This window comes from Galleria mellonella, unplaced genomic scaffold, assembly GCF_026898425.1.
Source record: "Galleria mellonella isolate WM207_F2 unplaced genomic scaffold, CSIRO_AGI_GalMel_v1 utg54, whole genome shotgun sequence".
In the NCBI taxonomy this organism is placed as follows: Eukaryota; Metazoa; Arthropoda; class Insecta; order Lepidoptera; family Pyralidae; genus Galleria; species Galleria mellonella.
In genome coordinates, this window is record NW_026442114.1 from 3,057,315 (window position 1) to 3,080,835 (window position 23,521).

General features: G+C 36.7%; 3 protein-coding genes across 3 annotated transcripts in view; all 3 read left to right on the plus strand.

Annotated features, from left to right (window-relative positions):
• Positions 1 to 23,521, plus strand: part of LOC113517257 (uncharacterized) — a 321,201-nt gene that overhangs the window by 260,837 nt on the left and 36,843 nt on the right. The gene's annotated exons all lie outside the window — the stretch shown is intronic.
• LOC128201540 (UDP-glycosyltransferase UGT5-like) lies at positions 9,124 to 12,633 on the plus strand. Its single transcript, XM_052898854.1, has 4 exons — positions 9,124 to 10,896; positions 11,316 to 11,535; positions 11,876 to 12,095; positions 12,171 to 12,633. The coding sequence occupies exons 1-4, from the start codon at positions 10,066 to 10,068 to the stop codon at positions 12,541 to 12,543; spliced, it is 1,644 nt and encodes a 547-aa protein (XP_052754814.1). The 5' UTR covers positions 9,124 to 10,065; the 3' UTR covers positions 12,544 to 12,633.
• LOC128201541 (UDP-glycosyltransferase UGT5-like) lies at positions 15,547 to 19,708 on the plus strand. Its single transcript, XM_052898855.1, has 4 exons — positions 15,547 to 16,956; positions 17,373 to 17,592; positions 18,693 to 18,912; positions 18,988 to 19,708. The coding sequence occupies exons 1-4, from the start codon at positions 16,126 to 16,128 to the stop codon at positions 19,307 to 19,309; spliced, it is 1,593 nt and encodes a 530-aa protein (XP_052754815.1). The 5' UTR covers positions 15,547 to 16,125; the 3' UTR covers positions 19,310 to 19,708.

Sequence of the window (23,521 nt, forward strand, 5' to 3'; positions counted from 1 at the left end):
GTACTAAAAAAAAACAATATAATTAATAAATAAAAATAACACAAACAGACTGTACTTTTTACGAAGTCGGCCAACAATCTGCGATGACGTCCCTCAATTCAAAATATTCCGTATAATTTCTGTTTAATTAACAGCTTACGAGTAAGCAGCCCTTAGAGTTAATTAAACGGCTCTCGTGCAAGACGCTGCGTTATTGTTGTTTCCCGCCATTTACAATAAAATGGCGTCTGTACGTGAGATGACGCGGTGTTTATTTTATTGTTTTAAACTTCGGTTTTCTACAATCAGCAGCTTATGGTGCATGAAGCTAATCCATTTAAGAACTGAACGAATGAATATACTTTATTTGCATTGTAAAATTTTATTTTAATAATACAATAAAATTATAATTAGAATATGTCTGTATGTAGGGTTGCCAACTTTTTTACAAATAAATAAATAAAAGTATATTTAGGTCTGAGAAGAATATTAACCCTTAAAAGCCTGATTTTTAAATCAAATTAAAAAATATATAAGGGTACCCTTTACTGTGTTTACTAATAGGGAAAAATAGTAAAAAAAATCAAAACGATATTTTTATATATTCATTTTGAAAAAAACATTTGGTAACATGTAAACAGCCAAATATTAAAATAAAATCGATTGTAGGCGTCCAATGCGATATATAACCCCGGTATCAAATTTGAAACTTTAGGCATTTAAGGATTAAAGAGTATTTAGAGAAAAATGAACAGTAATTTATGTATTTTATGTTTTAAATACCATTTTTTTTTAATTTATTTCACTACTTATTAATTTACAGTCTTTTTAAAAGCTTTATATGCCTCAACACAATTTTAACTAAAAATAAACGCGGAGCTCTGACTAAATAAAAAAAAAATTGTGTGAGCCTCTAACGTTTATAGTGTAAAGCATTTTCAACTTTGAAACAGTATTTCGTATACTTTATTTTTGTTCAACAGTAAAAAGTATAATGTAGTAGCCGTAGGTGTTGTGGGTGACCATGGGCGGCGGTAGTCACTTACCATCAGGCGAGCCGCATGCTCGTTTGCCCCCTGTGTTGTAAAAAAAAAATAGTGAAAAATAGTATAATACTGTTTTTAACAGTACAGTTAGCACTCCTATCTGTACAGAGCAATAGAACCCAAACCAATATTGTTTTTTAGAAAATTTATGTCTTTTTTTTTTATACAACTTAGAATGGCAAACTAGCTGATGGTGATGAACACCAGTTTTTAACTTACTTCTTCAGGAACTCAACTGTGAAAACAATCTCTAATTTGGTGCAATAGTTTTTGTGTGATACCGAAACAAAGAGACAGACACCACTTAAAATGGCAAACAAGCTGACGGCCCACCTGATGGAAAGTGGTAACCGTCGCCTATAGACATGAACAGAACCATGGACATAACAGAGTATACTGTTTCGCCCATGATACCCCCCATGCGTTGCCATTCCTGAGGACTCAGATTTTATTCCTCTGTACCCTGTAAATTCACGCCATATTCCACCGAAACCTTCAAACCGAAACACAGCCATGCAAACACAGCTGCTTCACGGTTGAAACACGAATGGGACAGAGGTACCCAAGCAATCGACTTTTGTACAAAGTCTCCCTCTGGTAAATAAAGTATATAATATTATCTGGTATATAAGGTAACCCTAATGATGTGTTCATAATAATTAAACAGAATACGTACAATGTTATAAGTAGGGGGGAAGGGATTGTTAGTGATGCGGACTATCAGTCCCGTTACTAGCAATATGCCCTATAAGGTCGACCTCCACGCGATTCCCCTTGGAAACCATCGTGCTGACTTCCTAGTGTATTCGTCACGATGGGCTAACTGACCTGCCTTTTCATTCTCACTTATCATCTTTCACTGGTGCCCCGCCAGCGTATACCGTTAGCGCAGGCGGAGTTTCCATTTCATTGTCATCAATTAAAAAAAATGCTATCAGTAAGCTTAAGGTTATTTTTTTTAATAGGTGAAAATGGAATGGTAACCCCGCCTGTGCTCTCGGTATACGTTGGCTAGGCACCAGTGATAGATGATAGATGAAGATGAAGGCAGGTCAGTTGGCTCATCGTGAAGAATTCGACAAGAATTAATCACTATGGTGTCCAGGGGAACCGCTTGGAGATAGATAGAGTATATTGCTAGTAATGGGGCTGTTATTATCCTTTATTAACAATTATTTTTTAGTTGTTACCCTTTTATATATACCCATTAAAACTATTAGGCCGACCTCCACATGGTTCCCCCTGGAAACCATCGTGAACAATTGTTGTTGAATTCGTCACGATGGGCTAACTGACCTGCTTCATCCTCACCTATCATCCTTCATTGTTGCCCCGCTGTTGTATACTGATAGCGCAGGTGGGGTTACCATTCCATTATCACCCATTAAAAAAAGCATTAATCCCTATTATCCGCTGGTCTATCCGAGTCTGTTTGTTATAGGCATGATGGGATAAAGCAGACCGGCAGTGAGGAGAGATATCGCTCTAATAAAATATAGTGTTACGCAGAAGTGCTTGAGACAATCAAACTGTAAGTACCGAACGGTAATGTTAGCGCGTGCTGTCATCCGGTAACGTTTAATATCCCGTCAGTCAGAAGTTCTGACTGACTGACTGACGTACTGGAGTAGATCAGTTCTGACTCAGAACTAATCTACTCCAGTACGGATCCTTAACTCGCGCTGTCCAGATATTAAATTATTTTTTATTTTTAGTAGTAGCTTGCCAAAGACATTAGGAGCGGCTTAGAAATATCTAGAGTCGGGTTAAATACTGGTAATATTATATATAACAACAAAAAATAGTAAATTTATTACTCTGCACTCTACTATTAAATTTAGGCTTCATTTGAGCAGGGAACAGTATATAATTTTAAAATTGTATTCTATTGGGTTTTTTTTTGTTTTGTTTTGGTTTATCACTCATATTGTTATACTTATTTTTTGTTTTTAATTTATATTATTGTGTGTGAACTATTGTAATTTAATAACATAATTTTATTAACAATTTTATAGATACAAAATTAAGCTCTGTAATTTCGGAAAACATGGTAGGTTCTCTGAACTAAAAAAATACTTGTGGAAGATTCTCTTTCTTTATATTATTGTTTTACTGTATATTTTATGATTATACATTATTAAATGATTTGATGAATGCACTAAAGTTACTTGTTCTTGGACAATTCTTCTTTTCATTTAAGAGTTTCCTCTTGTCGGTGCAACTAATTCATGCATCTTCCTCCAGCCAGCTCTATCCCAGGCCATATCCTTTACCTCCCTATACGACATGACGCCTAGTGTTTCTTTTATCTGTCCCATGTAGTTATTCCTCGGTCTTCCTCTTCCTCTTTTTGCCCTCTATCTTGGACAATTGCTTATACCAAAATATTAAGAAATGTACGATATCCTTTAACAATACGTAGTACCACTGACTAGAAATATAATAAAATAAATAATATAAATAATGGTTGTCATTTCCATTAAGCCCGTATCTTTGTACGGAATCACAGGACGTAGTAATTTCGTTATCCGCCCGAATGGACTTCAGCTTTTACTTTTCAGATATATTTCAGATCCGAGCAGTTCATTTTGTGTGGAAACAGTATTAAACTATGGTATACGTGTACAAAGAGGCTGTTGAGAAATGTATTATTGTTAGAAACGCGGGTATTTAGAAAAAAGCTTTTTAAAGGGCGTTTGTTTTGTTTGTAGGTAAAGAAAATTGTGTATTTTATTCAATAACTAGTTATTAATATGTTTTTTTTTTGTTATATCTATATGTATATATGCAATTTGTAGCCATTCTTTGCATGATTTTTTTTATTGGTGAAATAAATCAAGGCGATATAATTCATGTTCAAAATTAATGTCAAAGTGGTTAAAAAATAAATTTGACAGATATGTTTTTTTTTCTACAATGGACATTAAAAAGGTATGCACGATCAACTTAAACTGAACTTGTTCTTGCATATAATTTTTGGGCATTCAATGTTATGATGGAAATTTCCACCATTATGCAAAGAATGGTTAAATAAGATATTTCATCGTCATCATTTATTTATTTATTTATTTAACTCTTTATTGCACCAAAAACATAAAAATAAACAATGACATATAAACAATTCAACTGAAATATAGTAGCATGAAGTACAGATCAGAATATACATATAAAGGTACAAAAGGCGGTCTTATCGCTAGGGCGATCTCTTACAGACGATCTTTGGTTTAAAGAGAACATATAGAAGTGGGTAGGTCATCGTCATATCAGTCTACTATCCTGGGCCTCCCCCAAAAAGGAGGTTTTGTCAGTAGTTACAACGCTTGGATTGACAATCGCAAAGTTAAGTTTAGGACACAGCTGCCAATCCTTCGGCCATTAAGTTCTCTCAGTCGCCTTTTACGACATCCACTGCAAAGGATTGGCCTATTCTATGCCGGGACCACATGGGAAAGAATAAGCAAATAAGAGATTTACTTAATACTAATTTAACCTGCAACTTCATTTATTACCTTTTTTTTTTTATTTGTCTATATCTAGGTATTGATAAGAAGGTAATAAACTAGAAATAAAAGGATTTTTTTCTCTAAATAAGACTAAAAGGGGGAAAGGGATTGTTAGTGATGAAGACTAAAAATCCCATTGCTAACAATATACCCAACCAGGTCGACCTCCTCGTGGTTCCCCCTGGAAACTATCATGGTTAATTCCTGATGAATTCATCATGATGGGCTAACTGGCCTGTTTTCATTTTCATCGACCACCCTTCACTGGTGCTCCGCCAGCGTATACCGTTGGCGCAAGAGGGGTTACCATTCCATTTTTACCCATCATAAAAAAAATAAGACTAAAAAAGGTAGAAATAAATAAGTTACAAACGAATAAATACAAATAACGTACGTTCCCATCGACTGTCTATAGGCTTTCAATATTTTATCTTATATTTTTTTATAAATATTAAAAAAAACAACGGTTTATATTCTCACCTGGATTCCGTAATACAGGTACGTCATATTAGTTCAATATATACACATTTCTAAACAAAGGCCCCAGGTGTTCCACAATTTGTATCGTGTTTTTACTTTAGCTGAGTGGAACAGGTTAAAAATATTGTGGAGAAGAATTTATTTTACCTGCTTTTATTTTACCACAACTTCGCTCACGTGTGGTATTAGATTTCTCGTGGATTTCGAACCATTTCGAGTTCGGATTTCGAGTGTAAATGTAAAATTTCACATGCCTAAGTTCTATACGAGTGAAATAGCAAAATTAATCAATCTATAATACCACAGCTTAAATAAAGATGTAAGATAAACGTCAAAAAGTGTTTCCCGCCAAAAAGTAAACATGCCTATTTTTTTTTTACTATTCATTCAAGATAAAGGAGTAAACCAAAGACATTTTTATTTGGAAAGTTACAAACTTGTAATATGTAAGACGGAATTACATTTTCAATGGTATGTTCCAAATTGAGGTTGTTTGGAAGAAAAACAATATTGTACAAGTTTTAGATGACTGCAAATCTTCGGGGAAATAAAGACATGGGGATCTACTTAAAAGTTTCCGTTCGAAATTACTTCAAAACAACAAATCTTATATCATACATCTTTGTTTACTAATATTAGAGTAGAGGTGGGTAGATTTTTTTATACAATTTAGAATGGCAACACCTCTCTATCACCAAAGGGAGACTTTGTACAAAAGTCGTTAGCTTGGGTACCTCTGCCCCATTCGTGTTTCAATCGTAAATAAGTTGTGTTTGCATGGCTGTGTTTCGGTTTGAAGGGTAGGATATGGCGTGAACTTACAGGGTACAGAGGTATAACACCTGAGTCCTCAGGAATGGCAACGCATGGGGGGTATCATAGGAACAGTATATTCTGTTATATCCATGGTACTGCTCATGTCTATAGGCGACGGTTACCACTTTCTATCAGGTGGGCCGTCAGTTTATTGCCCATTCTACTTTTAAATATATAAAAAAAATTACAAGCATTTGTTTACAAAGCAATAACGAACTGCTGATTACCCCTATAACTTGCAAGAACTTGTATCGGGAGCAGTTTTATAGTGCTTTATGGGGCTGACTTATGGCGAGGGACGGCGGCTCACTCGTTCAATTATCGGTACACGGTACATTTTGAGAAATATACGATCCGTTTACTGATAACATTACAATAATGGTATTTCATTTATCATACCCACAAATGGTATGGTTACGTTTCTAACCGACTTCAAAGAGGGAGGTTTTCAATTTCGTTGTTTCTTTTATGTTTGTTGCCTCAGAACTTTGTCGTTTGTAAACCGAATTGCATTTTTTTTTTGTTATCTGAAAAGAAATATTTTCAAGCACTTGTTTTATAGAAATTTCATCTAAATCGATTTAGTAGTTTGGTTTTTAATTTAAAATTGGTTTCGTCACAATTGAAGGCGGTGTTTTTTTTTTTTATTATACTTTTCATACGAAAATTGATGGATTTTTTAAGTATTATGTATTTATGTATGTGTTATGTAGATCTGTATGTCCGTAACAATGGCAAAATGTATTCGTTATAACAGTTTTGAAATTATTTAAGAAAAAAAAAGCAAAAATTGCTCATCCTTTATCTCGGAAAGTACTAGGTTCGAATTTTGTAAAAATAAAAAAAAAAAAACAGAAAATAGTTCCTTACCTATAGATTACAGAGAAAGCCATGAGAAGTCTATGGTATTTAAAGGAGAATAGAAAATTACTCAGTTTAATTTGTAGTTGTGAAGTATTATTAATACAAGCAAATTTTTTTATGCCACTTAGAATGGCAAACAAGCTGACGGCCCACCTGATGGAATGTGGTAACCATCGCCTATAGACATGAGCAGCACCATGGAACACAAGAACAGTACCAACTGTCTCAAGTGATCTGACACTCTCGTGTCATTAGAAAAATAGTATGTCAAAATCACATACACAATAAGCGAAAACGAGTGTGTGTGCGGAACCCGAAACGGGCCTAAACTAACACAGTTTGACGGTGACAGGCTCGTAACTGCGATTTTATTGGATGACAGTAAATATAATCCCGCCTTTTTCATAAGAGACGACTAAGGGAACTTAATGATCGAGAGACAGGCAGCAGCGTCTCTCTTAAGACATCACCAAAGCTTAACTGCGATTGCCAACCTGTATGCCAAGCGTGGCAATTACTAGTAAAACCTCCCAAAAGGGGGGTGCTTATGTTCAGCCGTGGACAGTTAACGGCTTATATAATGGTGAAATATAATCGAGGCATAAACAATACAAAGACACTTCCGTGTCGGCATTAGCATCTTATGGATTTATAAACATTATATGTTATCCACTTTGGTCTCCGGTCGTCCACGGGGTTGGTTCTGATCGAAAGATCGAAATTTCCAGAACGAAAACGTTGAAACCAAAAACGTAACGTGATTTCTTTTGCGACACCAGCGTTGTACACATCATTAATCCTTCGAGCTGTTTCTGCAGCACTGGTGCTACAGTAGAATTCGTACTCATAAATATACCGATATTCCATGTTTTCTATTATGTGGTAATAAGCGATGCCAAGGGAAAAAGTCATGAGGAAAAAACAAATGAATGACTCTTTTCACAACTCAAATGTACCAACTAAATGAATTTATATATTTGAATTTGGAATTCTTAACCAAAGAGAAGACATTTCAGTATAAAGTGGTCAGTACGACAAAACGCTAATTTCATATGTAAGGACCTAATATATAACTATATATATAGGCTTTTTAGTATTAACCAGATGGAGACTTTGTACAAAAGTCGTTTGCTTGAGTAGGTACCTCTGTCGGATTCGTGTTTCAACCGTAAAGCAGTTGTGTTTGCATGGCTGTGTTTCGGTTTGAAGGGTGGGGATATGGCGTGAATTTACAGAGGTATTACGCATGCGTTGCCGACCCTGAAGAAACCTCTTTACCCCCCTTTTGAAGAACCCTATGCTGTAGTCTCTTGGGAAAACCTCGGCAGGGAGCTCATTCCACAACCTGAGTGTTAGTTAGTTCTATACTTTATTTCATTCAAATAATTCCTTTATTTCGAAATCACAACTGCATTCACAGTTTTATGATCTTCAATCAAATTCTCATTAAAAAAAAAATCACAAAATTGACGACACGAAAAGGAAACGCACGGGAACATTCGGCGACCGCAAAAACCGGCGTCCGGTCAGTTCGACTGGTGTTTAGATTGCGGTGGGCAGCCAATTTGTCCAGTCCCCCTCGCTCGCTTCCGTTCAGTTTGTTCTCCCGTCGAGATGACTCCCAGGGTTGGCAATTGGCAGCAAATACAGACAAAAAATCACTCAAATAGAAACAGATGATACAAGTACTTTTGACTATGAAATGGATGTTACTGCTTAACATCATATGAGTCGTTAACTATCCACTGCTGTACATAAGCCTCTTCCTCGATGGGGTTTAGCTAATAGTTGCCACGCTTGGCAGCAGGGTTGACAACCGCAATTAGGCTTTGGATATATTTTAAGAGAGACAATGCTGTCCATCCCTCCACTATAAATTTTGAAATAACAGAATTTACAGGGTACAGAGGAATAACACCTCAGGAAGTCTCAAGGAGTCCTCAGGAATTGCAACATATTGGAGGGTATCATGGGCAAAACAGTATACTCTGGTATGTGCATGGTACTGTTCATGTCTATAGGCGACGGTTACCACTTTCCATCAGGTGGGCCGTCAGCTTGATTTCCATTCTAAGTTGCATAAAAAAAAAACATTTGAAGATCAAATTATTGTCATTAGACCTCTTCAAATATTAAAGTCTATAGCAGTAATCACAATAGCGTTTTACAGCTGTTACTTGATTGAAGCAAACACGAGAGATATTTAATAAAAATATGATAAATACCACGCTTACATGACGTGAACATTTTATGATAAAAATAAAACTGGTCAGGTGCGAGCCGAACTCACACACGGAGGGTTCCGTTCATAACATTTTTCACATTTTTATCGAAAAGCATAGAAATAATTAACCCTTACACTCCAGTCTACTAACTCATAGAGGATAACTCATTAACTTATCAGTAACTTATTATAATGTAAATATAATAAAGGTATTATAAACATTATAAGATAAACACCGACGATTTCGCATACCTAAGTGTAAAAGCCGCTGAGTCAGTAAAACAACCGTGTCGCCGTAACCGCAACAGTGGATGCAAATACTGCAACAACGGAGTGCAGAGGTTTAAAAATAAGTTTTAGAGTACGCAAATATATTACAAAAATAATTCATTGTAGTGAACGTGAGGTCACAGCTGTGAAAGATACTCCTAATGGTTTACCATTCCTGAAAGCCAAACTATCTTATGCCACCATACTCTGCTACATGTAATTTCATTATCATATCTCACCTTTTAATTCGCAGGTGATCTTTGTTAAACATTATATCCTGACCTTTTTTGATCCTAGATAAAAAGAATTAAAAATAAATGTATACTATATTTCGTATATTGTAAGAAGAAAATAAAAAAAATATCTACTACTTAAGTGAATTGATGTTAAGTCGGTCACTGACATTAAAAAGAATGAAGATTCAGAACGCGAGACTAAAAAGAGGCATTGAAAATAGAGCGCATTCGTCCCAATTATGCAATCATTTCTATTCAGTGTTTTAAAAGTATTTTTTTATAGGAATACTGAATAGGAACAACATGTATTTGATCCAAAATCTTTTTGAAGAAGCGGAGTTGAGAAAAGGAAATTGGAGAGAAGAGAACGGAGTGCTGAGAAACCTCATGTGTCCTTATGTGAAAGAACTACATGATAGATAGCTTACTGGCAATCGTTTTAAATTTAGTACGTAAAACATTAATAGAATTAACAGAATAAATAAATAATCAACAGAAATAACATCTATCACATTTTACGCAAGAACCTTACCAGTTAAGTAAATATCAGAACAGAAATAGTATTTAACCTCGTTGTTAAACTAAAAATATCTTATATTACATACTGCAATTTTCTTTGTGGACGTCAATTGTATGGTTCTGTTAAAATGGGGTTATTTTTTGCACTTGTTATTTGTTTTGTTCTCGATTTGTCGGTCGTTAGAAGTGCACGAATACTAGCAGTATTCCCGAGCCTGTTTTACAGTCATCATCTATTTTATCGTAATTATATTGACGCGTTTCTGGATGAAGGACACGAAATAGTTCTTGTTACTCCATGTAGTACGTACTCTAAAGGAGAGATACCAAGAAATCTTACACTGATCGATGTACGGAACGTTTCTCTCAACCTATGGACCGAAGGATCGGCAAAGATTATAGCGGAAAGCCAGAACAATGTTCAAATGTCACAGGGAATATTCGAATTGATTGTGCAAATTATCGGGAAACAACTCCAAACAGATGAAATTAAAAATCTTATTGGTGATAAAAATAAAACATTTGATTTGTTGCTAACAGAAGCATTTATAAAAACAACCTTAATAATCTCCCATTACTTCAAGATACCTGTATTAGAAATCAGTAGTCTTGGACAATTATATGGAGATTTCGAAAATATTGGAGCACCTGTACAACCTCTATTGTATCCACGGCCTCAGCGAAAAAGAATTTACAACCTCACAATTATTGAAGAAATATCCGAATTATACAAAGACTTTCAGATTTCTAACTTACATCTTGAAAAACTGGCTGGAAACTCAAATGAAGTATTAAAAAACACTCCGTTCGGTTCAACGCCCAGTATTAATATTTTGCAGAACAATGTGCATATGTTGTTTTTGAATTCGCATCCTGTCTGGGAAACCAACCGTCCAGTACCACTTTCTGTGCTCTATGCTTTTGGAGTACATCAAAAACCGTACTCGAAATTGCCCCAAGTTAGTTGATTCCAGTAAAATTCGGTAATGTATTGATAAGGGAATATATTTTGTTGTGATTGAACGCAATTATAGCTGGGCCATCCATTATAACCTTGACCGGGTGTTGCTCGTAGTAGAGACTGGTCATCTATAAGCACTACAATTGATTACTTACTTAGCTATTTATACTTTAAATTTACTTGAATGAATATTCTTTCCTACGATTAGATCATCAAAGGTCATATAAATTTATAAATGGTCATCTAATTTAGAAGTACAAAAGCAGCTCTATCTATATGCAATTATTTTAAATATTTTATGATAGATTTATATTTTTATGTGAAAGAAATAAGACGGTACATTTACAAATACCAAGCGTAATGACTCCATATTGATAAAATTGATGGTAAATATTATTTATTGTTTCTGTATTTAAGGATCTTTTAACGTATTTGGAATCTTCGGTCAACGGCGTGGTTTACGTAGCATTTGGCACAACGGCGAATATATGTCAATACTCAGCAAAAATGCAAGTACTTCTCAACGCGTTCTCGCAGCTGCCGTATGATTTCCTTTTAAAGTGGCCCGAAGATGAGCTGCCAGGGAAACCGGAGAATGTCAAAATAGCTAAATGGTTTCCACAGGCCGATCTTTTGAGTGAGTTACGAGTATTAAGTTAACAGCATTCAAAAATCTTTTATAATAAATGCCTCATGATGATCATAACATTTTACAATAATCGTAGTTCATATTGATATGAATAAGTCAACATTGATACCATACGCTTATAATAGATATTCTAAGGATTACCCTTTTGTAATAGTTTTCACGTCAGAAACTTCACAGCGCTGGCGGACAGAAAGGAATAATCTTTCATTCCATATGTCTTGCATATCTAATTGCATAACTCATTTTATTCATAGACGTCGATTCCAGAGCCTCTTTGCTTTTCCCCTTCGTTAGATAATAGACTATTTTTAATAATAACGTGTTACAGAGCATCCCAAGATCAAGGCGTTTATAACCCAAGGAGGCTTGCAATCGACGGATGAAGCTATACAAGCCGGTGTACCGCTGATAGGGATCCCTTTGATATGGGACCAGTGGGGTAATGCTGAAGGATATGTTCGTCACGGAATTGGTGTAAAACTAGAGATGGAACACATAACAGAGGAGCAGCTAATAGAAGCGGTGAACGCTGTTGTGACAGATGACAGGTTAGTAGATCGTGTCGAGTGAATAGTGGCACGATACAGGGAGTGGACGGTCAGTGAACGTGTCGGTGGTTGCAGCTACCGGCGCAACACAGCGAGGCTGCGCGCGCTGCTGCGGGACGCGCCGCAGCGGCCGCTGGAGCGCGCCCTCTGGTGGACGCGCTACTTGCTGCGACACGGCGGAGCGAGCCACCTGCGCGCGCCCGCCGCCAACATGTCCTACGCGGAGTACTTCGAACTCGAACTGTGTTTGATATTATTCTCTGTTTTATTTATTTGTAGCATTCTATTATACTGCTGTTTACGTTTTGTTTTTGAGAAGTATGTAATATTGTTATATAAGCAGTGCTTTGTAGGCCTGAAAAGTAAATTCATGAATGTAAAATATAGATATATTTACTTTTTTCCAAAGGTTTTTGAGACGGGTTGTCTGAGAAAACCGGCAAATTAGCCGAGAATGAAGTAAACAATACAAACTATTATTATGTATGTTATATTTTATTTTTGTGTTATTGAACCTGATTAAATAAATAAATAAATATTATTAAAGTTTTAATTGCTCTTAATAAGACCTCTCATATAAATTTTTCTTAAATATCCCTCATATACGGGTATTGTCTAGTTACAGTTTTATTATGTTAGTAATTTTTTTTATACTAACTTTATTTGTTTTACTTCGTTATAACATTAGGTAATATTATTTTGGCTGCTATTGCTCTTAATAAGAATATACATAGCATGAGGAGGTATGAGGAGGGATTTTAAGAATAAGGGACTTACTTGACCTACTGGACTTGCCAGTGGGGACAAAGAAAGTGAAACGTTCACAAAGATAAGATGGGGTAGAGGAATTAAACGGTACGTAATAAAGCTTGGGCGAGTGTAATTTTCGTTTCAATGGTCAAAAATTTCTAAAAACAGTTTGAGCGAGTGAGAAGAATAGTATAGTCTCCTATTTACTCGATTGATATGTTCACCCCAGGATAAGTTGCTGTTAAACATGATTCCAAATTTTTGGCGCTTTTAGCATACGGAATCGGAGATTGCTCATAGAAAATAGGATGTAAAACATCAATATCAAGCGCACTGTATCTCCGATACCCACCTATTACTTTTGCCTGAGATTTACGGGGCTTGACTAGAAGTCCATTGGATTTTGCCCAATTGGATATTTTATTTAAATCATGGTTTATACGATCAATAGCCTCAGAGGTATCACAGAGTTCAAAGTGTTGGTATAGTTGCAAATCATTTACATAGACATGGTAGGGAGAAGAAATAACTTAAGTAACATTAACTCAGTATTTAACTGAGAAAAGAAGCAGGAAGAGAACGTCGCCTTGTGGAACCCCAGATGCAACCTAACACAAATTTGAGTATACTTCGTCATAGCGGACGCATTGCAGCCGGCCCTGAAGATATGAATTTAATCAATTTTTTTATACAACTGAGGTGGCAAACAAGCATATGGCTCACCTGATGGTAAGCGGTTACAGTAGCCTATGAACGCCTGCAATACCAGAGGTATTACGCGCGCGTTGCCGACTCAGCTCATTCCATAACCTGAGTGTTCGTGGAAGAAAACATCCAATTGATTATAGCTGGAGATATGTTAAGAGATGAAAGGATGCTTAAAAGAACGTCATTGTCAACAGAATTAAAGGCACTGTTGAAGTTACTTCATACTGTATTTTATTTCATTTGAAAATTACAATCTACCTCATGTTTTACATCACAAAATTGGCGATACGAAACGTCTCCTCGCACAGGAACATTCGGCGACCGCAAAAACCGGCGTCCGGTCAGTTCGACTGGTGTTCAGTTTGAGGTGGGCAGCCAGTTTATCCGGTACCCCTCACTCGCTTCCGACATCAGTTTGTCTCCCTATCGAGATGACTCCCAGGGTTGGCAAAACAAAGCAGTACAAACAAAAAATCACTCAAATAGAAACAGATAATACAAGTACTTTTGACTATGAAATGGATGTTACTGCTTAACATCATATGAGTCGTTAACTATCCACTGCACACACTGAACACATAAGCTTCTTCCTCGATGGGGTTTAGCTAATAGTTGTCACGCTTGGCAGCAGGGTTGACAACCGCAGTTAGGCTTTGGATATATTGTAAGAGAGACAATGCTGCCCATCCCTCCACTATAAAGTTTGAAATAACAGAATTTACATGGTACAGAGGAATAACACCTGAGTCCTCAGGAATGGCAACATATGGGAGGGTATCATGGGCGAAACAGTATACTCTGTTATGTGCATGGTACTGCTCATGTCTATAGGTGACGGTTACCACTTTCCATCAGGTCGTCCGTCAGCTTGTTTGCCATTATAAGTTGCATAAAAAAAATCTGACGGTCAAATGATTGTCATTAGACCTCTTCAAATATTAAATTCTGTAGCAGTAATCACAATAGAGTTTCACAGCTGTTACTTGATTAAAACAAACACGAGAGATATTTAACATGAATTTAATAAGTACCACGATTACATGACGTCAATATTTTATGATAAAAATAAAAGTGGTCAGGTGCGAGCCGAACTCACACACGGAGGGTTCCGTTCATAACATTTTTCTCATTTTTATTATAAAGCATAGAAATAATGACATAGAAATAATTAACCCTTGCTATCCAGTCTATCAAATCATAGAGGATACCAATGACTTATCAGGAACTGATTATAATGTAAATATAATACAGATATCTTAAATACTATAAAATAAACAAACCGACGATTTCGCTTATCTAAGTATTAAGGGCACTGAGTCAGTAAAACAACCGTGTCGCCGTAGCCGCGACAGTGGATTTAATGTTAGCATTTTAATGTCGCAAATACGGCGACAATGAAATGCAAAGGGTTAAAAATAAGTTTTAGAGCACGCAAATATATTACAATAATAATTCATAGTAGTGAACGTGAGGTCACAGCTGTGAAAGGTACTCCTTTTTTTTTAACGTCTTGAAAATGCTATATGCAGACCCATACACCTTGTGGGAGGTGAATGGGTACTGTGGGAATCCCCCCCGTAAGGTGGGGGTGTATGTCGGAGACATGGGTTCGCTTTCGCACTTACCACAACTCCGACGGCAGCGACCCGTCCCCTGATGGTAAGAGCAGGTCTCCTCTCTTAAGATAGGGTGGATGGCGTGTTCACCCTACCACTCGGGGGATGCGCCGGTATATTAGCATATGCCCCAGGACCATTGGGACAATACTTTCCCACAGGTATCACCCCAGCCCCAGTATGAAAGGTACTCCTAATGGTTTACCATTCCTGAAAGCCAAATTATCGTATGCCACTATACTATGCTACATGTAATTTCATTACCATTTAATTCGCAGGTGATCTTTGTTAAACATTATACCTTGACCTTTTTTGATCCTAGATAAAAAGAATTAAAAATAAATGTATACTGTATTTTGTATATTGTAAGAAGGAAATAAAAAAATTATCTACTATTTAAGTGAATTGATGTTAAGTAGGTCACTGATATTAAAAAGAATGAAAATTCAGAATGCGAGACTAAAAAGAGGCATTGAAAATAGAGCGCATTCGTCCCAATTATGCAATCATTTCTATTCAGTGTTTTAAAAGTACTTTTTTATAGGAATACTAGATAGGTACAATATGTACTTGCATTTGAACTAAAATCCTTTTTAAAAAGCGGAGACTGAAAAAGCTCATGTATCTTTATATGAAAGAAGTAAATGATAAGTAGCAACCGTTTTAATTCAGTTTGCATTGAGTAAACCAATAACAATACAAACATAGGCTATTTTAATTCGTTCAATCAACATATCCTCACATGTTTTGTTACACGAACGAAGCGACGGATACAAAGTAGTATAATAATCTTAATAGAATTAACATAAAATATCTATCACATTTTACGCAAGAACCTTACCAGTTGAGTAAATATCAGAACAGAAATAGTATTTAACCTCGTTGTTAGACTAAAAATATAATATATTACGTACTGTAATTTTCTTTGCGGACGTCAATTGTACGGTTCTGTTAAAATGGGGTTATTTTTTGCACTTGTTATTTGTGCTGTTCTCGATTTATCGGTCGTTAGAAGTGCACGAATACTAGCAGTATTCCCGAGTCTGTTTTACAGTCATCATTTATTTTATCGCAATTACATTGACGCTTTTCTGGATGAAGGACACGAAATAGTCCTTGTTACTCCATGTAGTATGTATTCTAAAGGAGAGATACCAAGAAATCTTACACTGATCGATGTACGGAACGTTTCTCTCAACCTATGGACCGAAGGATCGACAAAGATTATAGCGGAAAGCAAGAACGATGTTCAAATGTCACGGAAAATATTGGAATTGATTGTGCAAATTATCGAAAAACAACTCCAAACGGATGAAATTAAAAATCTTATTGGTGATAAAAATAAAACATTTGATTTGTTGCTAACAGAAGCATTTATAAAAACAACCTTAATAATCTCCCATTACTTCAAGATACCTGTATTAGAAATCAGTAGTCTTGGACAATTGTATGGAGATTTCGAAAATATTGGAGCTCCTGTACAACCTCTATTGTATCCACGGCCTCAACGAAAAAGAATTTACAACCTCACTATTATTGAAGAAATATCCGAATTGTATAAAGACTTTCAGCTTTCTAATATATATCGTGAAACATTGGCTGGCAACTCAAATGAAGTATTAAAAAACACTCCGTTCGGTTCAACGCCCAGTATTGATATTTTGCAGAACAATGTGCATATGTTGTTTTTGAATTCGCATCCTGTCTGGGAAACCAACCGTCCAGTACCACTTTCTGTACTCTATGCTTTTGGAGTACATCAAAAACCGTACTCGAAATTGCCCCAAGTTAGTTGATTCCAGTAAAATTCGGTAATGTATTGATAAGGAGAATATATTTTGTTGTAATTGAACGCAATTATGGCTGGGCCATCGATGCCCCAATTGAATTGAGCGATGTTGCTTGTAGTAGAGACTGGTTTGCTATAGGGTCACTTACTTAGCTATTTGTACTTTAAATTTACTTGAATAAATATTATTTCCTAGGATTAGACCATCAAACTCTATATAAATTTATAAATGGTCATCTGCTAATTTAGAAGTACAAAAGCAGCTCTATCCATATGCAATTATTTTAAATATTTTATGATAGATTCATATTTTTATGTGAAAGGAAAAAGACGGTACATTTACAAATACCAAACGTAATGACTCCATATTGATAAAATTGATGGTAAATATTATTTACTGTTTCTGTATTTAAGGATCTTTTAACGTATTTGGAATCTTCGGTCAACGGCGTGGTATACGTAGCATTTGGCACAACGGCGAATATATGTCAATACTCAGCAAAAATGCAAGTACTTCTCAACGCGTTCTCGCAGCTGCCGTATGATTTCCTTTTAAAGTGGCCCGAAGATGAGCTGCCAGGGAAACCGGAGAATGTCAAAATAGCTAAATGGTTTCCACAGGCCGATCTTTTGAGTAAGTTCATAAGTTAACACCATTCAAAAACTTTTTGTAATAAATGCCTCATGATGATCATAACATTTTACAATAATCGTAGTTCATGTTGATATGAATAAGTCAACATTGATACCATACGTTTATAATAGATATTCTAAGGATTACCCTTTTGTAGTAGTTTTCACGTCAGAAACTTTATAGCACAGGCAGACAGAAAGGAGTAATCTTTCATCCCATATGTCTTGTATATCTAATTGTATAACTCATTCATAGACGTCGATTTCAGAGCCTATTTGCTCTTTTCGTTTATTAGATAATAGATTATTATCACTATCACTATCATCATCATCACTACATAGTATAAAACAAAGTCGCTGTCGCTGTCTGTCCATCTGTATGCTTAAATCTTTAAAAATACGCAACGAATTTTGAAGCGGTTTTTTTAATAGATAAAGTGATTCAAGAGGAAAGTTTATATGTATACATGCATAATATTGTGTAGGAATACTGATAAATCTAGAGGTTTCTAATGTGATATCGTAAATAAACACATTTTTTTGCGCTTACATTGCAAACGCTGGCCGAATCCCACGAGATAAATCAAAATCATGTACTGCAGTATTGTACACTTTATAAAGGTCAACAAAAAAGTTCTCGATGGTACATGTCTATCTCTTAAGGATAACTCACAGTAACCATTTTTTATCCTTTACATATTACGGGAAAAATGGCTTATTTACGAAGTGATTTTAAGCATTACAGCATTAATTTTTATCTAATTATGTACCTTAAATATATTGTCCATTTAATATAGATCAATATGTCTCTTTACAGCACGTGATTTAAAAAAATATTTCCGAAGATGTTTTAGGATTTAAAATGCAGGGACATAGCGGGGCGGCGGTACGAGGTCGGCCGACGGCGCGTGCTTATAAGTAGCGCGTCGAAGGCCGCGCTTCTCCCTATAGCACTTTATCATGTTTGTATTGTCTAATGACAAAAAAGCTGTAAACTTTGTTTATAAGGACATTCTGTAGTATGTAGGTATATTTAGTATCAGCATTACACCCGTGCAAAGCCGGAGCGGGTCGCTAGTTTTTTATAATAACATGTTACAGAGCATCCCAAGATCAAGGCGTTCATAACCCAAGGAGGCTTGCAATCGACGGATGAAGCTATACAAGCCGGTGTACCGCTGATAGGGATCCCTTTGATATGGGACCAGTGGGGTAATGCTGAAGGATATGTTCGTCACGGAATTGGTGTAAAACTAGAGATGGAACACATAACAGAGGAGCAGCTAATAGAAGCGGTGAACGCTGTTGTGACAGATGACAGGTTAGTAGATCGTGTCGAGTGAATAGTGGCACGATACAGGGAGTGGGCGGTCAGTGAACGTGTCGGTGGTTGCAGCTACCGGCGCAACACAGCGAGGCTGCGCGCGCTGCTGCGGGACGCGCCGCAGCGGCCGCTGGAGCGCGCCCTCTGGTGGACGCGCTACTTGCTGCGACACGGCGGAGCGAGCCACCTGCGCGCGCCCGCCGCCAACATGTCCTACGCTGAGTACTTCGAACTCGAACTGTGTTTGATATTATTCTCTGTTTTATTTATTTGTAGCATTCTATTATACTGCTGTTTACGTTTTGTTTATGATAAGTATGTAATATTGTTATATAAGCAGTGCTTTGTAGGCCTGAAAAGTAAATTCATAAATGTAAAATATAGATATATTTAAAACAATACAAATGAAGCCAGCGATTTATTATGCACTAGCTTTTGACTTGACGTAAGCATGGATTTCAGAAGTAGAAATATCAATAAAAGAAACCACTTATATATGGCGTATTAACATAAAACATACACCATATTTTAAATGAGACCTTCAGGAACACGACTGTGAAAACAGTCTCCAATTTGGTGCAATAGTTTTCGTGTGATTCCGGTACGAACAGATAGACAAAATTTTCAAAATATTTTGACTTCTGTTGCTGGTAATAAGAACTCTTATATAAGTTTTTCTTAAATATAACCCATGTACAGACGTTGTCCAGTTACCGTTTTATTATGTTAGTAAATATTTTATAATAAATTTGTTTTTATTAAATAATATTATTAACATTACAGCTAACAACTATAAAACAGGAGCGAGAACAAGAAACAAATGTAGTTTTATTCTTTTCTCATACCAAAATATAATATATGATGGAATTGTTCTTTATTCTTTATTGTACACAAAAGGTTATTGAAATGTAAAAACAAACATAACAGTGCACAAAGGCGAGCTTATCTCCAATAGAGATTTCTTCCAGCAAACCCAATATGAGAAAACTGACAGTTCATTAGTAGTTACAGTCATACGTGTGTACCAATCGACTTAAATGTTATAATTAAAAATAGATAAATGAAAAATATATATAAGTAAATACATATAAATAGTTAGATATATATTATATATAATACACAAATATAATAAGTACGTACGTCAGCATTGTGAGAGGTAATAGTTCTTCAGACGTGATTTGAAAATCCCAATGCTTGGGCTATTTCTAATTTCATGAGGCAGTGTGTTCCATAATCTAATTGCAGCCACAACAAAAGAGTGTGAATACGCTAGGTCAGAATCAATCGGAGTTCGCAATAAAGAACGATTAAGAGTCCTTGTATTGCTTTCCGTTGAAAAGAGAACTTTCCTCCCAGAGAAAGAGAGGTTTTCTCCCACGAACACTCAGGTTATGTAATGAGCTCCCTGCCGAGGTTTTCCCAAGAAACTACAGCATGGGGTTCTTCAAAAGGGGGGTAAAGAGATTTCTTCAGAGTCGGCAACGCGCGCGTAATACCTTTGATATTGCAGGCGTTCATAGGCTACGGTAACCGCTTACCATCAGGTGGGCCGTATGCTTGTTTGCCACCTCAGTGGTATAAAAAAAGAGAAAGTTAAACCGCATGCTCATTTTATTAGAACTACAAAAAAATCAGCGTATGCATTCTATATCATACAGATAGCTTTCTATAAGATTATTAATATTTAAAAAAGTTTATACAAATTATGTGGAGTTTAACTGCTGTTTAGACGGATACAACAGTAATTTTATTAATCACTCCACACTGACACCGCATTGTTTTTTTTTATGGGTGTAAATGGTATGGTAGCCCCGCCTGCGCTAACGGGATACGCTGGCGGAGCACCAGTTAAGGGTGATAGATGAGAATGAAAACAGGCCAGTTAGCCCATCATGATGAATCCATCAAGAATTAACCATGATAGTTTCCAGGGGGAACCGCGAGGAGGTCAACCTGGTTGGGTATATTGCTATCAATGGGATTCTCAGTCTCCATTACTAACAAGCACTTTCCTCCCGACACCGCATTGTTGCTACATTGCACCCGTGCGAAGTCGGGACTGAAAGCTAGTAGATTAATATAGATTGCAGTATTGCCGTGTGGTCCCGGTATAGATCACCCCTTGCTTTCCCGTGGGTGTCGTAAGTGGCGACTAAAGGAGGGCGAGGGATGGGCAGCAGCGTCCCTCTTAAATATCGCTAAAGCTTGATTGCGGTTGCCAATCCGCCTGCCAAGGGTGGCAACTACTGGCAAAACCCTTCAAGCCGAAGGCTTATGTTCAGCAGTGGTCAGTTAAAGGCTGACACAATGATAGTAATTGCAATATCAGTGTACATTTTATTCCATTTTTATTTCTAAACAAACTAAAGTTTCATCCCAATCATCTGGACGAGTGGCGGTCTTCAACCGTGCGTTTTTCAAAGCACTTCCTTCCACGCACAACCATTCTTTGGAGTCAACTTCCAGCAACAGTATTTCCGAACCGATACGACAACATAACGTCCAAGAAAAGAGTATATTCCTTTTTAAAAGGCCGGCAGCACACCTGCAATGCCGCTGGTGTTGTGGGTGATCATGGGCGGCGGTAGTCACTTACCATCAGGTGAGCCGTGTGCTCGTTTGCCCCCTGTGTTGTAAAAAAACCCCGCCAATTCTCAGCACCGACCGAGGGATGTAAATTTCACGGGGCTTTATGGTTAAATGCCGTTGTGTTTAATTGTTGTCTCTGAGCTTGTACATTTACCGAGGAAGCGTTGTTATACATTTTGACCGTACTCTAATCGGGCGCGAACGTTTGTGAATGATTATGTTTGTTTATACTAAAATTTTAAAGAGACAAGATTTAATTGTTTATTTGTTTTTTATGTAACTTAGAATGCCAAATAAACTGATGGCCCACCTGATGCGACGTGGTAATCGTCGCCTATAGACATTAGCAGTACCATGGACATAACAGAGTATCATTTGTTGCCCATGATACTCCTCATGAGTTGCCATTCTTCAGGGCTAAGTTGTAACGCTTCTGTACCCTGTAATTTCACTGTCATATCCCACCCTTCAATATGAAACACAGTTATGCAAACACAACTGTTTCACAGCAGAAACACGAATGGGTCAGATGTACCCAGGCAGATGACAGTGCATAAAAGCTAGTCAACCAATTTAAAAAATTCTTCTACTTCTTTAGCAATTCCGCTTTCATCAGCGAGTAACATATTATGTTTGAAAATCCTATCTACCCGTGCGAAGCCGGTCGGATCTCTAGTTATAATAATTATTTATTTGTCCGAAATGTGCTACAAAGGTCTTAAATGGCAACTGAGCTACACTAACAATGGTACTGCTCATGTCTATAGGCGACGGTTACCACTTTCCATCAGGTGGGCCGTCAGCTTGTTTGCCATTCTAAGTTGTATAAAAAAAAACATTTCGCCTTATCTAAAGGCATGTAAATTTTGTCTTAGCACATGTTAGTTAGTTCTTAGTGGCTAACATTTTAAAGTAAAAATTTATCAATTACGTATGTCCAATTAATTATTCTAAATACACATTAATTGTTACATTTAATTAGTTAATTATGTCAACATTTAAAAAATAATTATACCGCTGTGTCTGAAAATAATTATACCGCTAACAAAAGAGTTCAATATAATATAATTTGACATCTACGGTATCATTCATACCTGAATACCTTCATTCCTAACATTTCTCTTCTTTTCTTACTGAGTGGAAAAAGGGATTGTTAATAATGGGGTCTTATAGCCCCATTGCTGACTATATATCCTATCAAATCGACCTCCATGCGCATCCCCTTGGAAACCATCTTTGTTGATTCTTGTGCAATATTCCTCACCTATCATACCTCACTGGTGTCCCGTCAGTGTAAACCGATAATTCAGGCAAAGTGGGGGGAAAGTGATTGTTAGCAATGGAGTTTGACAGCCCCATAGCTAGCAATATGCCCTATTAGGTCGATCTCCACGTGGTTCTTTCTGGAAACCATCGTGAACAATTCTTGTTGAATTCGTCACGATGGGCTAACTGACCTGCTTCATCCTCACCTATCATCGTTCACTGGTGCCCGCCGGTGTATACCGTTAGCGCGGGTGGGGTTTACATTCCATTATTACCCATTAAAAAAACGCAGGCAAAGTTGCCATTTTATTTTCACCTATAAAAATACACTATACCCGAAATATGCGTACTAGAGGGAGACTTTGTACAAAAGTCGATTGCTTGGGTACCTCTGTCCCATTCGTGTTTCAACCGTGAAGCAGTTGTGTTTGCATAGTTGTGTTTCGGTTTGAAGGGTGAGATATGGCGTGAATTTACAGGGTACAAAGGAATAACACCTGAGTCCTCAGGAATGGCAACGCATGGGGGGTATCATGGGCGAAACAGTGTACTCTGTTATGTCCACGGTACTGCTCATGTCTTTAGGCGACGGTTACCACTTTCCATCAGGTCCACATTCCGTCAGCTTGTTTGCCATTCTAAGTTGTATAAAAAAAAGGCGTTCAGTTATAGAAACACGTGTAAGTATAGGCAAATATTGTAACACATTTGAGGAAATTTTATACCGTTACAATGAACTTTAGTAACTCAT